Raw genomic sequence first — 13735 nt, 5'->3', positions numbered from 1 at the left:
CTATTAAAAGCACACATTTATAGAACACAGACAGGTATTTTTAACAACATCTTGTGCAACAAATACTTGTGCTCAATGCCATCCAGTTTTATCCCTACTGTACATTACTTTCATTCCATCAACACTATTGTCTCCAGGTAACAAATTTACCTCCATGATTTGGCAGCACAGTCTCACGTAGAGAAAGACTAGAATATCCTGTCTGTTGCTGCAAGAGCTTTTATATTGTGAAATGCTAAGCTAGCGGCTTGTGAATAGCATTTATAGGATACACTGAAGCTTATTTTTATGAGCTCAATATAAACTATGACAACATGAGACTTATTATGTGGCTGATTCTATGTTGCTTTATGTTGTAATACACTTTTTGTGAATTTCTGAGGACATATATGCAATTTTTTTGTACAATTTTCTGCACTTTGATAATACAACTGATAATATAATTTATGTTTTATGTGTGTTTGTTCTGGTTTTTTATGCCTTTTCTTTGGATCATCTTTTCATATTTTTTGTTTTCTCACCTGTTTTTTTATCCTTTTACTCTATTTACTCCCAACACCATTATCCTTTGCCCTTCTAGGTACTCTACCATCTATTTGAGGAGTTTATGGAGTCTGGTTTGGTGTCGGCAGTGGACGCCATCCTGGGACTTGTCTCATTCCTCATTGTTGCGTTGGGTGGCGTCCTGGTTGGAGCCTTCTATGGGATCCTGGCTGCCTTCACGTCTCGTTTCACCTCCCACACTAGGGTCATCGAGCCTCTTTTTGTGTTCCTCTACAGCTACATGGCCTACCTGTCGGCAGAGGTGTTCCACCTTTCGGGCATCATGTCGTAAGTTGTGGATGAGGGACATGCCAAAGTACAATCTTTCCCTCTCTCTCTTTTTTTAACCCTCCCGCATGGTTAGTGCAACTTCGTCAAACGCATCTACGTTGGTACTGCTTTGAACCTCTCCCATGTTTCCTGTGTGTGTGTGTATGTCAGAAAAGTTTTTTTTAATTTAAATATAAATTTCTGTAGGCTTTTTCTTGAACCTTCAATCTTGTTAATCTCAGTATTTTAACCTGATCTTTATACATTTCTCTTAAGAAAGCTTTAAAGAGAAACTACTACTTGATCTGTTCAGTGAAGATTTATTGGTTTTTACCCAGTTAGGTTAAATTTAATTTCTATTACTGAATTATTTTTTTAGCTGTGTAACTTGTTGAGCTACCTGCGATCAGAAATCTAGTTTGTTAGTCTTCAAAAGAAATTAAATGAAAATAGGATCTGTGGTCACATTATCAGGGTTTCCACCAGAAAACTAGCTAAGCTTGCTGGTCAGGGCACCCAGGTGGTCCACCGGGGTTTTGTATTAAAAGATGTTAAGTTGACAGGAAATGTAAAATATTACTGGGTAATTATGTTACTGGAAGACATTGCCAACAATACTTAAACCTACAACTATAGAATCTTAAAAACAACAAATCCCAAATATACAGTTAAAATAAATATAAATTATTTGCACTTCTGTTAAATCCAAATTAAGTCATCAGTTAATGGATCTAAAAGCATAATGTAATGCTGAGCACATTTAGAACTCACCCAAGGCATAAGTGAACTAAGAGAATATCAATGCAGTTTAATTTGATTTAATGGTTTCAGCATAGATAAATTAAAAGTTTTTAAATTGTTTAACATTTAAATTTAAGATCTTAAGGAGCTGGCAAGTTTACTTTGTAAAAGTTCAAAGAACAACCTTCATAGTTAAATAGTTTTGTTACCATAGCTACAATCTGATGCTCTCAGTTTAGTTTTAGCTCTGTTTGTTTACAAATGCATCTTAGGAGCCAATTACACTAGGCCCCCTCTCCCCTCCCAGATTTCACTAAATCTGTGATGAAATGCTGTTAGTGGTGTTAATGTTCTTAGCAGCAAGAGGGGCCCTTAAATCGAATTTTGCTCCAGGCCTCATTCAACATTGGACAGGCCTTGCATGATGAGCTAGACCTGCTGCTGGATGTAGAGGGATAAATGAGAGATGTGATTTTTTGGCTTTAGTAGCTCTTTCATTTTGGGCCTATTGAGTTTTTAATAAAGGCCACAGAAACTGTTTCGGTTGCCCGAGCTTTATGGGAGGAGTTGTTCTGATTTTTTATATAAATGTCCATACAGGTGAACCTATATGAGTGATCCGTGTCGAGGTAAACTTCAGAGATCAAGCCGCCTGATTGGTGTGCGCTCCCTGTTCAGTGCATCACCTATGACAACTATAAACCCATCGTTCTTTCAGGAATAATTCTGCCCTGCCAGTAAAATGCTCATTGCGGAAGAGACGCTGGCAGTCTGACTTATTAAAGAAAAAAATTATTATTATTTATTTATTTTAATAAAACCAAAAACAAGCAGCGCTTAGCCTGGTGGGGGCACGTAAAACCTGCTAAACTTATAATACACTGGGAGAGACCCTGCACTATGGTGCACCACTAATTTGAAAATGGCAAACCAACAAGACACAAAGATGCACTGTAAAGGGTCTCGGGTTCCAAAAATAGTATGTGGTTATACTTCAAGGTTTTGTAATAATTCTTAGCACAGTTGATCTATGGGCAGTCTTTCAATTGCAGTAGTATTTCAGTCATACTTTGCCTTCTTATAAGGCTATTTATTTTACCCGATATTTAAATAGTTTTTTCTGTTTATCTACTTCTGCATAGATCATGGCTGGTTTTATGAACACCTCCATATTTTCCGAGGTGGCATTTAATCACCTCCTGCGGTACGCAGTGATTTGTTACCCGTTTTAAGATGGTGATAGAAGTTGTTGAGATACTATTTCAAAGTAATCTGTCTTGTGAAATTCAAGCTTTGTAATTGCAGCACTGTCTCGCCTTTTAAAGAAAACGTTTAGCAATATATATGCATCCAGCCAATTTTTTAAAACTTTTGTTTACACAAGATTTCCACTTTTTTTCTTTCTCCAGGTTAATAGCATGTGGAGCAGTGATGCGACCCTATGTAGAAGCTAATATATCCCACAAGTCCCACACCACTATCAAGTACTTTCTCAAAATGTGGAGCAGCGTCAGTGAGACGTTGATCTTCATCTTTCTGGGTGTGGCCACAGTGGACGGAGAACACCACTGGGACTGGATCTTCATCACAGCGACTCTCATCCTGTGTCTGGTTGCACGAGTCATAGGTCAGATCCCAAATCTCTTTTTTCTTTTTTTCTTAAAAAGAAACTTCAACAGTGAGGATTTCCTTGCAGATTTTTCCAACAGGAAAGGAGGCTTTTTGATGTGCATTGGGTGTATAAAGTCAGTAAAATGATGAAACATTATTTTAATTCATCTTCTTTTTTCATCTTTTTTTCAGGCGTGGTGGGTCTTACGTTTGTAATTAACAATTTCCGGATCGTCAAGCTGACCACCAAAGATCAGTTCATTATAGCCTATGGTGGACTGCGAGGTGCCATTGCTTTTTCTCTGGGCTTCCTTCTGCACACAGATCACAAGAAGATCTTCCTGACTGCCATCATCACTGTTATTTTCTTCACTGTCTTTGTTCAGGTGAATATACTGAAGCGATTTTTCTATAAGCCCACATTAACTTTAAAGAAACTGTTCAAACTGTTTTTTATTTCCCCTTTTTAATTATTTCTCGTGTTGCCAGATAATCACTTTCCTGCATCACCTGCATCAGTGATCAGCAAACATTTTGGTTTGCAAAAGAACTTTTGGCACAGCACATTTGCATTTATTCATCTACTTTGAATTTTTCCCCTGCACCAGTGGCCTCATGTCCTCCCTACCTGGAGTTCACAGCTAAATGTGTATTTTCTGACATTTATACTGTGAAATTACGGACGAGGATGTGAAAGTTTGAGACGTTATTTAAATTAGCTGAAATGTTTTTTTTAATTTTATTTTTTGGGTTCACCGGTTTTATTTTTTCCCCCCAGATTAAAACCAGTAACATTTTAAATCTTTGCCCTTGCTGATCAGCTTATCTGTTTAGTGTTTTTATAATAAACCATTTTGTTTGTTTATAGAGTCCGAATCACTTTTCTGTCTTACTACAGTAGTCATTCCTCTGATTTTCGTAATCATTATAAAATGAGGGAAATACAAGTTACTTTGCATACAGGTTTTGATGTAGACTGTCATTATGAAAAAGCTGCAATGTGCTGTCATCCACTTCATGCCACTGGAGTAAGGCAGACACCTGGTTTAATCTCTTTAAGTAAGAGAAGCAAACAGTCAAGCCTATAGTTGCAGACAGGAACAAAGACACAAAAAGATGCATCTTTTCCTCCATATTAATGAGATTTAGAATTGGCATGGCTTCTGTTTGTGCTCTGGAAGTCGCCCAACATCAGGATACTTCTTTACGTGCTTGTTCCTTCTTTATATGAATAGTCACTGTTTCTATTAGGACCAGAGATGATGTTATGTTGTTTGTGAGTGAGAAAAGTAAGTCAGTGTTGAACAACTCTTAAGTTATTATTTAACTACAATTGACAGATTTACCTGTCAATAACAGTTTTTTAATTGTCAGAAGAAGCAGCATCATATAAAGTGGTTGGTTTCACCACCACTGAGTTGTTCTGATTGCAAGTCAAGAAACTAGTGGGATTTGCTAATTGTTCAGGTGCTGACTACTATTGGCAACACAAGAAAATAACTATGCAATTATCTCTAATTTGCATTTAAACAATAAAGGTACTTATTCACAAACCATTACAGGTGCTATCAGAAGTCCTTTTATACAACAACATTCACTATGTATTATATGAGCAGCAGCTACATTGGTGCTGAACCCAGGGTTGCTCTGAAACCTCAGAGTTTCCAGTCTTCCACATCATAGTGTTTTTTTCTTTTTTTTTTGCTTTTAAGTAAAGGCTTCTCACAGATCGGAAAAAGATCCAATTTTTATTTTACAACCCAAGTAAAATCAATAGGTTATATTCACCATCCAATTTCTCTGTGCATTTCTACTTTATTTATCTGCACCCTGATTTACAAATTGGAAAGCATCAAAGTGGCATTAAAGGCATTAAAGTAATGTGTTATGTATTACATTACTTTAATGCCAAAACAGATAATAAAAATACTGGAGAGATAAAGTTATCACAATTCAAAAGCACTTGATGATAACAGTCTATTTCCGTCATTGCAAAAGATTAGGAGGGGTTTCATGTGAATAATGCTTTGTTCTTCTCACCCCCTTCAAGGGTATGACTATTAAACCCCTGGTGGAGCTCCTGGCAGTGAAGAAAAAACATGAGGCGAAGCGCTCCATTAATGAGGAGATCCATACCCGGGTACGGCCTATGAAGAGCCAGCTCTTCTCAGTGTGTTTTCATTTGAATGACTAGAGCATGTTCTGTTTCCACTTTCAAGTACACATTCAGAGGCATCCATAGATGGACCAAACTGACACTTTAATCAGCTCTTTCAAGAAGCTTGATGTAATTTACTCAATCAAATGTTGAGCCTTGCCTCCACCCAGTGGCTGTATAGCAGTACTCCATGTCTGTTCATTGAAAACCATTTCAGAAATTTTTAGCAATTATTGATTTTCTTGCCTCATTCTGTTCCATTAGTGTCTCTGTGCTTAGCGCTTTGTTTAAGCATTTTGTTTAAGTCTTCAGTACTGAATGTTTTTGAGGTTGCAACATAACTACACAAGTCTGGACACCCACAGCACACACACACACATACTCTCTAGGGCAGGGGTGCCCAAAGTCGGTCCTCGAGGGCCGGCATCCTGCATGTTTTAGTTCTCTCCCTGGTGGTAGTAACAACCTTTTCAGCATGTCAGTGTTCTTCTTAGGCCTTCTATCAAGCCATCGTTGGATTCAGGTGCGTTAAACCAGGGAGAGAACTAAAACATGCAGGATGCCGGCCCTCGAGGACCGACTTTGGGCACCACTGCTCTAGGGGCTCGGTGATGAGTCACCACTGCTCGAGGCAAGAGGAGCAGACGGTTCTAATGGCTCCTTCAATGTAAAACAGCAGAGATTAGAGGAAGGCCAGAGTTGCACATTGCACAGTGTGGAAAAGGATCTAAACAGACTGCCACCCAGACTTCTGACTAGTCTTTATTTACTCTTATTTTTACAGTAAATGATGTGAGCTACTAGTGCATGTGTTCTCAAGCATGATGCATGTTTTTCAAACATGTTTATCATGGAGGTAGGATGTATTTTGTTGTGGTACGTTGAACATAATATCCAATCTGATTCTTTAACTGCACTTTTGAGGAAATACTCAGAAAGTCGAGTAATTGTTCTAAACAAGGCCAGTTTGGTGCTAGAATTATAAAAGTGCATCGATCTCTTAGTTGTGGAGTGGCAACACTTTTACAGATGACTCTTCACCCCCACGGCATGGTGCAGTCTGTATATTTATCATTTTCCTCAGCCAAAGCACAAGTGTATACAGTGGTTCTACTTAATGACTTGTTACTATAGCAACACCAGCTGTCAAACTGTCATCTCCAGGCTTAGTCAGAGTATCGGGCCAATCTATGGGTCGGCTGCAGTCTAAACAACAAATCAGTTCTTACATTTCTCTGATTGTGTAAGCAGGAATCCCTCTCCTGTTAATAAAGCTGCTCCAATCAATCACCTGGCAGTGGCTGCTGCTGTTCACTTCCTCTTCTAGATTTTATTTTAAAGCCCGCTGACTGCGGATGTTAAAACTGATATGCCCAGATATTTGTACTGTTAGTGAAGGCAACAGTGCTGATCCAAGAACTACAAGAAGCAGCTAAATAAAATGTGAATGGTTACTTACAACACATTCTCTCAAAGAAATGGCAAAAGACAAATGTTTCCATATCATACTTTGACTGTGCTTAGAATCATTTGCAGCACACACAAATCATCCCTATTAAAGATGGGGAGGTAGTCTGATCAGTTTTCTTTCTTTTTTCACATCTGCTTTTAGTTCCTTGACCACCTGCTGACTGGGATTGAGGATATCTGTGGACACTATGGACATCACCACTGGAAAAACAAGTATGTATTTTAACTGGAGCAAAGACTGTACCTTGAATATATATTGCTATTATATTTACTATGTACAGTAGTTTAAAAAACCTGAGAGTGATGTGGTCCTTTTTGCTTACAAATTTCCCTTCCAAATTATTTTCAAAAAGAAAAACCTGAAAGTTTTGTTGCTTTCCACTGACTGCTCCTATTGTCAGGAATTGTATAGATGGATTATTAGGGCCAACAAGGTGGCCGCTGCTTTGGTTTGTTGCGATGAAGAAAGGGCTGTGACAAAAAAAGCTTTCTGTTTACATTCCAACCCTCACCTTTTGTGATGAGATACGGATCATGACTGGAAAACATGATCTTGAATTTATGCTTGACATTGAAAGTAAACCTTTTCCACTGGATTTGTCCTTTTCCACCGAATGTGGAAATGTACATTTTGGAAAAGTTTGTACAGGTACTTCACTAAAAGTGAATGTGAGGAAACATAAAAACTATGCATCTAAAAGTTTGGTAGGATTTTAGTATTTTCATCCTAGAGAAGGATAACTCTTTGACAAGAATGACCTCAATGTCTTTTTTCCTTTTTGTTGTTGTTTATTCATCACTGCCATTCTCCTCTCAGGCTGAACCGCTTTAACAAGAAATATGTGAAGAAGATACTGATCGCAGGCGATCGCTGCAAAGAACCACAGCTCATTGCCTTTTATCACAAACTGGAGATGAAGCACGCTATTCGGATGGTGGAGAGCGGAGGGGGATCTAAGCTCAACTCTTCCTTCCCTTCCACTGTTTCCATGCAGTGAGTACTACAGACTGTATTTACTTAAATTAGCGCTGAATGGAGTGATAAATTCTTCAGCAAAGGTTTAGGGCTGCAACTCACGATTATTTTTGAAATCAGTTATTTTATTGATTATTGTAATTAGGAATGGATTAATCAGATAAAAGAAATTGTCACATTCTGCAGATTTTTCATTTTACTTCTTTAGCCTTTTTATATTAGAAATAAGAAAGCAAACATTTTATTGCCTAAAATGCAATAACATAGCATTCCTTTCATGTACACTTGATCATTTGAAGCAAAGAATGCATCTGCAGCTAAAAACAAATACTTTAAATAATGTGAAATGCTCAGCCTATTCGTCTTGACTTATCAGTACAGTGTAGGGCAAATCTGGTGATTAATTTTGGGATAAACTGATTAATAATTGGATAGTAATTACAGGTATTTTTTCTATAGAATTTGAAGTGAGTGGAGATAAAACTGCCACTTGAGGAGTTGTGGATAGAACATATTTACAGACTTTTTTTTTTCTTTTTTTTATCTTAAATGCTAAATGTATATTTCTTTACAGTTTTGGCTTAACTACTGCTCTGACTACATAGTATTTTCAGCAAATAGCATTCCTGTGTCTGCATATTTGGTGATCTTTTAAAAATTAAAAGATCACTAAATTAGATGACCATTTTTTCAGTAATCACGATTAATCTCATTAATTAATTCAGACCTACAAAAGTTACAAATGTTAAGGTCAGGTAAGATTTGACCTTTGCTAATAAAAGCATTTTCCTGTCTATGTTGACAAATTTTAAATATGAAAGAAATGCTTTTATGTTTCAACATTTCTGAACAAAAATTATTTTCTTTGAAACAGTTTTAGCTTGTGTGGTTGCACCTTGTTTTGGAGGTAAAGAGATAATGAAGAGGGATTACTTTTGTTGCTCAGATTTACCCCCTTTTAAGCACAATTTTTAACAAAAGTCCAACTTCATATAGAAAGGATGACTGGGTAAAAAACAATTCTGGGTAATAGAATTGTTTTAAAGATGTTCTTTCATTAGTAATTCTGCAGAAATGGTCAATCATAATTTTTTGCATCCTTAATATGTGTGAACATGAGGCAGATTTCTCCTTGTTCTGTACTGATCATCTCTGCTCAGTTAGTTACGAATATGACGAACAAACGCAAACATGATGATCAGCTATTTTTGCACCAGTCAAAAAAACAACATTTCTCATTGTTTTTCCCTGTTAGGAACATTCAGCCCAAGATCCAGTCTCCTCCTTCTGCTCGACCTGCAGAAAGGGCCCTTCCACAGCTGACCAAAGGTCGAGAGGAAGAGATCAGACAAATCCTCAGGACCAACCTTCAGAGGACACGACAGAGGGTAACTGTCATGATTACTTGTTTACACAAAAATACGACTATATAACTAGTTTCAAACGTACCACTCACTTCAGAGTTATTTATATATAGAATATATATAGTTATTCTCTCTAGCCACAATCTATCGAGTGTTTACAAGAGGAAGATAAGAAATGGCAGAACCAACAATGTAGATGACCTGAACAACTGCATATATATATATGTATGTATGCAGTGTTCCCGTGTTAGTCATGCAGAACCTTTTATGCTTTTTGTTTCTCAGTTGCAATCCTACAACAGGCACACTCTGGTGGTTGATCCTGATGAGGAGGGATTTGATGACTTAATCTTAAAAAAGAGGAGGATGATGGAGCTGGACTGGAAAGTATGTAAAACTTCATCTCATAAATCATCTAATGCCATCTGTCAATGAGCTTAAAGTAAATTAAGCATTACTGAAAATATACAGTGTCAATCTGAGAGCAGCCATGAAGAATTAAACTGATGCAGCCAAAAGCATGATTTATTATTTAATTAGAGTCAATTCTGGGTTTACCAAATTGATTTTTTTTTCTGACTCAAAGAGGCATTAATTTATTCTCTCAGATGAGCAGTCATACATTTTCTTCCGTTTCGTCAGCTTGTAATTGCAAAAGGAAATTGACTCCTTTTTAGGATAAATTAAATGTGCTAGAAGTCACTGAGGATGGGGAGGATTTCTGTAGGCTCCCATAAAGCAAAACATCAAATTCAATTCTGTTTAATAAAGATACTGATTGAGTCAATGGTGACGCAGTGAACACTGTGAGCTGTGATTAATTTCCCTGGAAACTGAGTGAGCCAGAATGCTATTTTCTCATTGCTGTCCTATGTAAGCTTTGTGCAATACTGATGCAGCTGTTTATGACTTAAATATTCTTGCAAAATTGAGTTATTTTCTGTCTTTTCAGATAAAAGAGATGACCAACTACCTGACTGTGCCTCATGCTCAAGGCTCCCCAACTATGAGCAGAACCAGAATGGCTTCAGGTAAATATATGCATCAACTAAACACAAAACTGTAATGGATTTAACCTCTTACTGTCTGATCTCACTTAAAATCCAAGACAAACTTTTCCCCTGTAATAGAACCCAGACGGACCAGATATATTTTATGTATGTATTGTTCAGTAATTGAATGCTTTTCATGCTTTAGTGTTTCAGAACATCAAACTAATTAAGATATTAGTCAAAGACAACACAGCTAAACATAAAATGCAGTTTTTTTTAATGGAGGCGTTGACTATTAAGGAAGGAAAAATCCAAACCTACCTGGCCCTGTGTGAAAAAGTGATTGCCTTCTGCCCCCTCCCTTGTTAAAATAGAACTTGCCTATGGACTATCACACCTGATTTCACTCTCTATAGCCTCATCCAGGCCTGATAACTGCCACACCTGTTCTCAATCAAAACATCACTTAAATAGGACCTTTCTGACAAAGTGAAGTACACCAAAGGATCCTCAAAAGTTTGACATCATGGCAAGATACAAAGAAATATATGAAATAAAGTAGGAAAGAGTTCACAAAAGACCCCACACCAACATTCAAAGAATCAGGTCACACTTACTGCAGTGCCAATCCATGTAATGATGCATTCATTCTGTACAAAATGTATCTTAAATGGTCTTAAATTTGAGTTGACAAAACCTGCAGAAACCCTGAAAACTGTATTTTATGTTTATTTGTGACTGGCTAATATTTAAATGTGTTTGATACTCTCAAACACAGAAGTGTGACAAACTTAACAAAGGAAAACCAGGAAGGGGCCAAATACTTTCTCACACCACTGTATGTTCTATAAACTGTTCTAATGTCCCTCCCCTTCCCGACTCCTCTGATGGAAACATGTTTGTATTTGCGAGCCGGCATTTAAACCAGAGTTTGGTTTCATTTTAGGCAGAAATACTGATTTCATACCTCCTCAGCAGAAAAAAGGAAACAAACAGTCAGCAGGTATGTAGAGTAAAGCCTAGTCCTCTGAAGGACAGATGTGCCAACAGCAACTCTAATCTGCATGCTTTTATTTCTTCATTATTAATTAAGATATGCAGGTAGGCTCTAATTATCAGCATGTTGTGTATGAGGAGCTTCAGCAGCGTCTCTATAAGCTTAAACATAGTAGAATAATAGCAGCATGTGTTTATTTCTAATTGAAAACTGCTGTGCTCAGCATTTGCTGAACTGCAAAAGTGTCTAATTAGACGAGTGACGTTATGACCTCTACATGTAGTTCATATTTTTCTCCCTTTGCACATTACCGCTAAAACCAGATGTTAACATTACATTGTATGAAAAGACACCCAGACTTTTCTGTTCTAACTTCACATAACCTGTTTTAGTTAAGCAAAGGTTACCAACAATATTTTTATTTGATAAATACCTTAGTATTGAGAGAGATTTTTGTGTTTTTTTAATTATTATTTTATTAGCATTCTTTAAATTGAAAGGTAAGGTTGACATACCTTTCATAGGCATTTGGTAGAATTGCATTTGGTAGAATTGCCTTTGAAACTGTAACTGTATTACTTGGATTAGAATTTTGGCCCATTTTTCATGTCAGAAGTGATGTAGACTGCCTAACTTGCACACCTTTTCAGCTCCCGCAATTTGTATTTGTAGCTGAGATCAGGGCTTTTTTTGTGGGTCACTACAGAACATTGCCTCAGTTGCTTCAATATTTCCACATAATGCTCTTTCCTTGTGATGACATCTTTTTTTGTGAAGTGCACTAGTTCTTCCTGCAGTTTTCTGACTCCTGCTCTTACATTTGAAGGTTTCATAATTTATCCACCAAATGCAACTGTGGTCATTAGGCAAAATCCTCTTGTGAACTGACTGATTCTTCTTTTGGTGTATTTCTGATGTCACACAGCGTTGCCTTACAATGCATTCACAGGTGTAAAAATTATCTGGCATTTATCAAATTGAAATAATTTGGTAATTATAACAGCTCTAAAGTCGGAAAGGTTTAGTCTAATTTAATGTTGGAGTGAGAAAAACATGACTGGTATTTTTATACACTGTATGTTAAACATCTGGTCTCAACTGTCTAGGCCAGGGGTGGACAACTCCAGGCCTCGAGGGCCGGTCTCCTGCAACTTTTAGATGTATCTCTACTTCAACACACCTGAGTCAAATAATGAGGTCATTAGCAGGACTCTGGAGAACCTGACTGCACTTAGGAGGTGATTCAGCTGTTGGATTCAAGTGTGTTGGACCAGGGAGACATCTAAGAGTTGCAGGACACTGGCCCCCGGGGACCAGGATTGCCCAATCCTGGTCTAGGCTCATGCATGCCAATTGAATAATAAAACTGTATGTAATCGGTTTCAAAACCCTAATATTGCTGATAGCCTAGTAATGTTATTGTTTTGCCTGCAGATTCACAGGCTTATGTAAAGCCAGGTGCAAAAGGCGTGCCCAGCATCCAGATTGACCTGGCATCTCCACAGTCTCCAGACTCCGTCAGGCTGTTGGATGAGGTCGGACATGACCAAGGCTTGACGATGAGCCTTCCTTCAAGTTCAAGCAGAGCTTACAAGACTGGTGGGAAAGATGACGATAGAGATCATCAGAAACTGTTAAGGTGCCTGAGCGACCCGGGCCCCAGTGCGGATGAGGATGAGGATGAGCCCATACCAACATAAGATGCAGATCTCTTAGAGAAGAGTTGCTGCTCCGGTTGGAATTTTCTCAAAATAACAAAAAACAAAAATGCAAATGCTGGAAGAACTAGTAATAAATAGCAAGAGAACAAGCCTGAGGGGAAAAAGAGCCATTACCTTATTATTGTCATTGCTCTTTATTTTGTTGACAGCAGTAGAAATTTACTGATGCAACTAAAATCTGGGAGAAGTCGGATTTCATGACTGATGATCTGAGATGTTCAGGAAAGAACTATGCATTACCAAAGCTTTGGACTGTTTTAGTGTCAGAAAATGTTATTTTTATCTTATGTCATTAATGTTAAGTTCAGTGAGACATTCAGGGCCTCTTGTCCTGAACATAATCAGTAAAAATAAATGTAAATTTTTCACTTTCCTTGTCAAGCTTTGCACTTTAGATTTTAGTTTTCACCATCAATCTGTCTGCTGTATTCAAACACAGATGTAGCTGTTTGAGACGTTTGGCCTTTTTTCACTAGAATATTATTTTCTTTGCCTTATTTAAAATGACATATCTTTTTTTTTTTTATTTCACCATTAACTGTTTGAAATCATATTGCAGTGTGTGGATTCGAAGCTGGACGTGTGTTTAATCTGCAGGACACTGAGTTAAAGAACGATACATCTGTAAAGACTGCAGCCTTTTTCTACGACTACGGCGTTAATTATATGGGACCCTCTTTATCGCAGGAGGTTGGTGAGTTTTTTTTTTGTTTGTTTTTTTTACCCCTCCAGGGGGTCTTTTGTGGGCTCTGGTGTCCCTTATATGAAAGTAGGTTGACAGGAAAGGGGGTAGGAGGGGGGGGAAGACATGCGGCAAATATTGTTGGGTCCGGGAGTCGAACCCGCGACAGCCGCGTCGAGGACTCAAGGCCTCCAAACATGGGTCGCGCTT

The 13735-nt window shown here is 37.8% G+C and overlaps 1 protein-coding gene across 3 annotated transcripts in view; it reads left to right on the top strand.

Moving 5' to 3' along the window:
• The window catches only part of slc9a1a (solute carrier family 9 member A1a), a 28598-nt gene extending 15387 nt beyond the window's left edge, over window positions 1–13211 (top strand). For 2 of the 3 annotated variants that reach the window (XM_028012083.1, XM_028012082.1), the window contains 11 exons: window positions 581–831; window positions 2964–3181; window positions 3358–3551; window positions 5216–5305; window positions 6936–7006; window positions 7611–7787; window positions 9025–9157; window positions 9419–9520; window positions 10086–10164; window positions 11072–11128; window positions 12557–13211. In XM_028012083.1, the coding sequence (XP_027867884.1) occupies window positions 581–831; window positions 2964–3181; window positions 3358–3551; window positions 5216–5305; window positions 6936–7006; window positions 7611–7787; window positions 9025–9157; window positions 9419–9520; window positions 10086–10164; window positions 11072–11128; window positions 12557–12822 (1638 nt within the window). In that variant the 3' untranslated portion in view covers window positions 12823–13211. The remainder of the gene's footprint in view (window positions 1–580; window positions 832–2963; window positions 3182–3357; window positions 3552–5215; window positions 5306–6935; window positions 7007–7610; window positions 7788–9024; window positions 9158–9418; window positions 9521–10085; window positions 10165–11071; window positions 11129–12556) is intronic. The other variant, XM_028012084.1, reaches the window with a different exon arrangement.
• Window positions 13212–13735: the final 524 nt, after the last annotated feature.

This window comes from Xiphophorus couchianus, chromosome 3, assembly GCF_001444195.1.
Source record: "Xiphophorus couchianus chromosome 3, X_couchianus-1.0, whole genome shotgun sequence".
NCBI lineage: Eukaryota > Metazoa > Chordata > Actinopteri > Cyprinodontiformes > Poeciliidae > Xiphophorus > Xiphophorus couchianus.
Note: the sequence above shows the minus strand (reverse complement) of the source record. Positions and strands in the feature narration are given on the sequence as shown.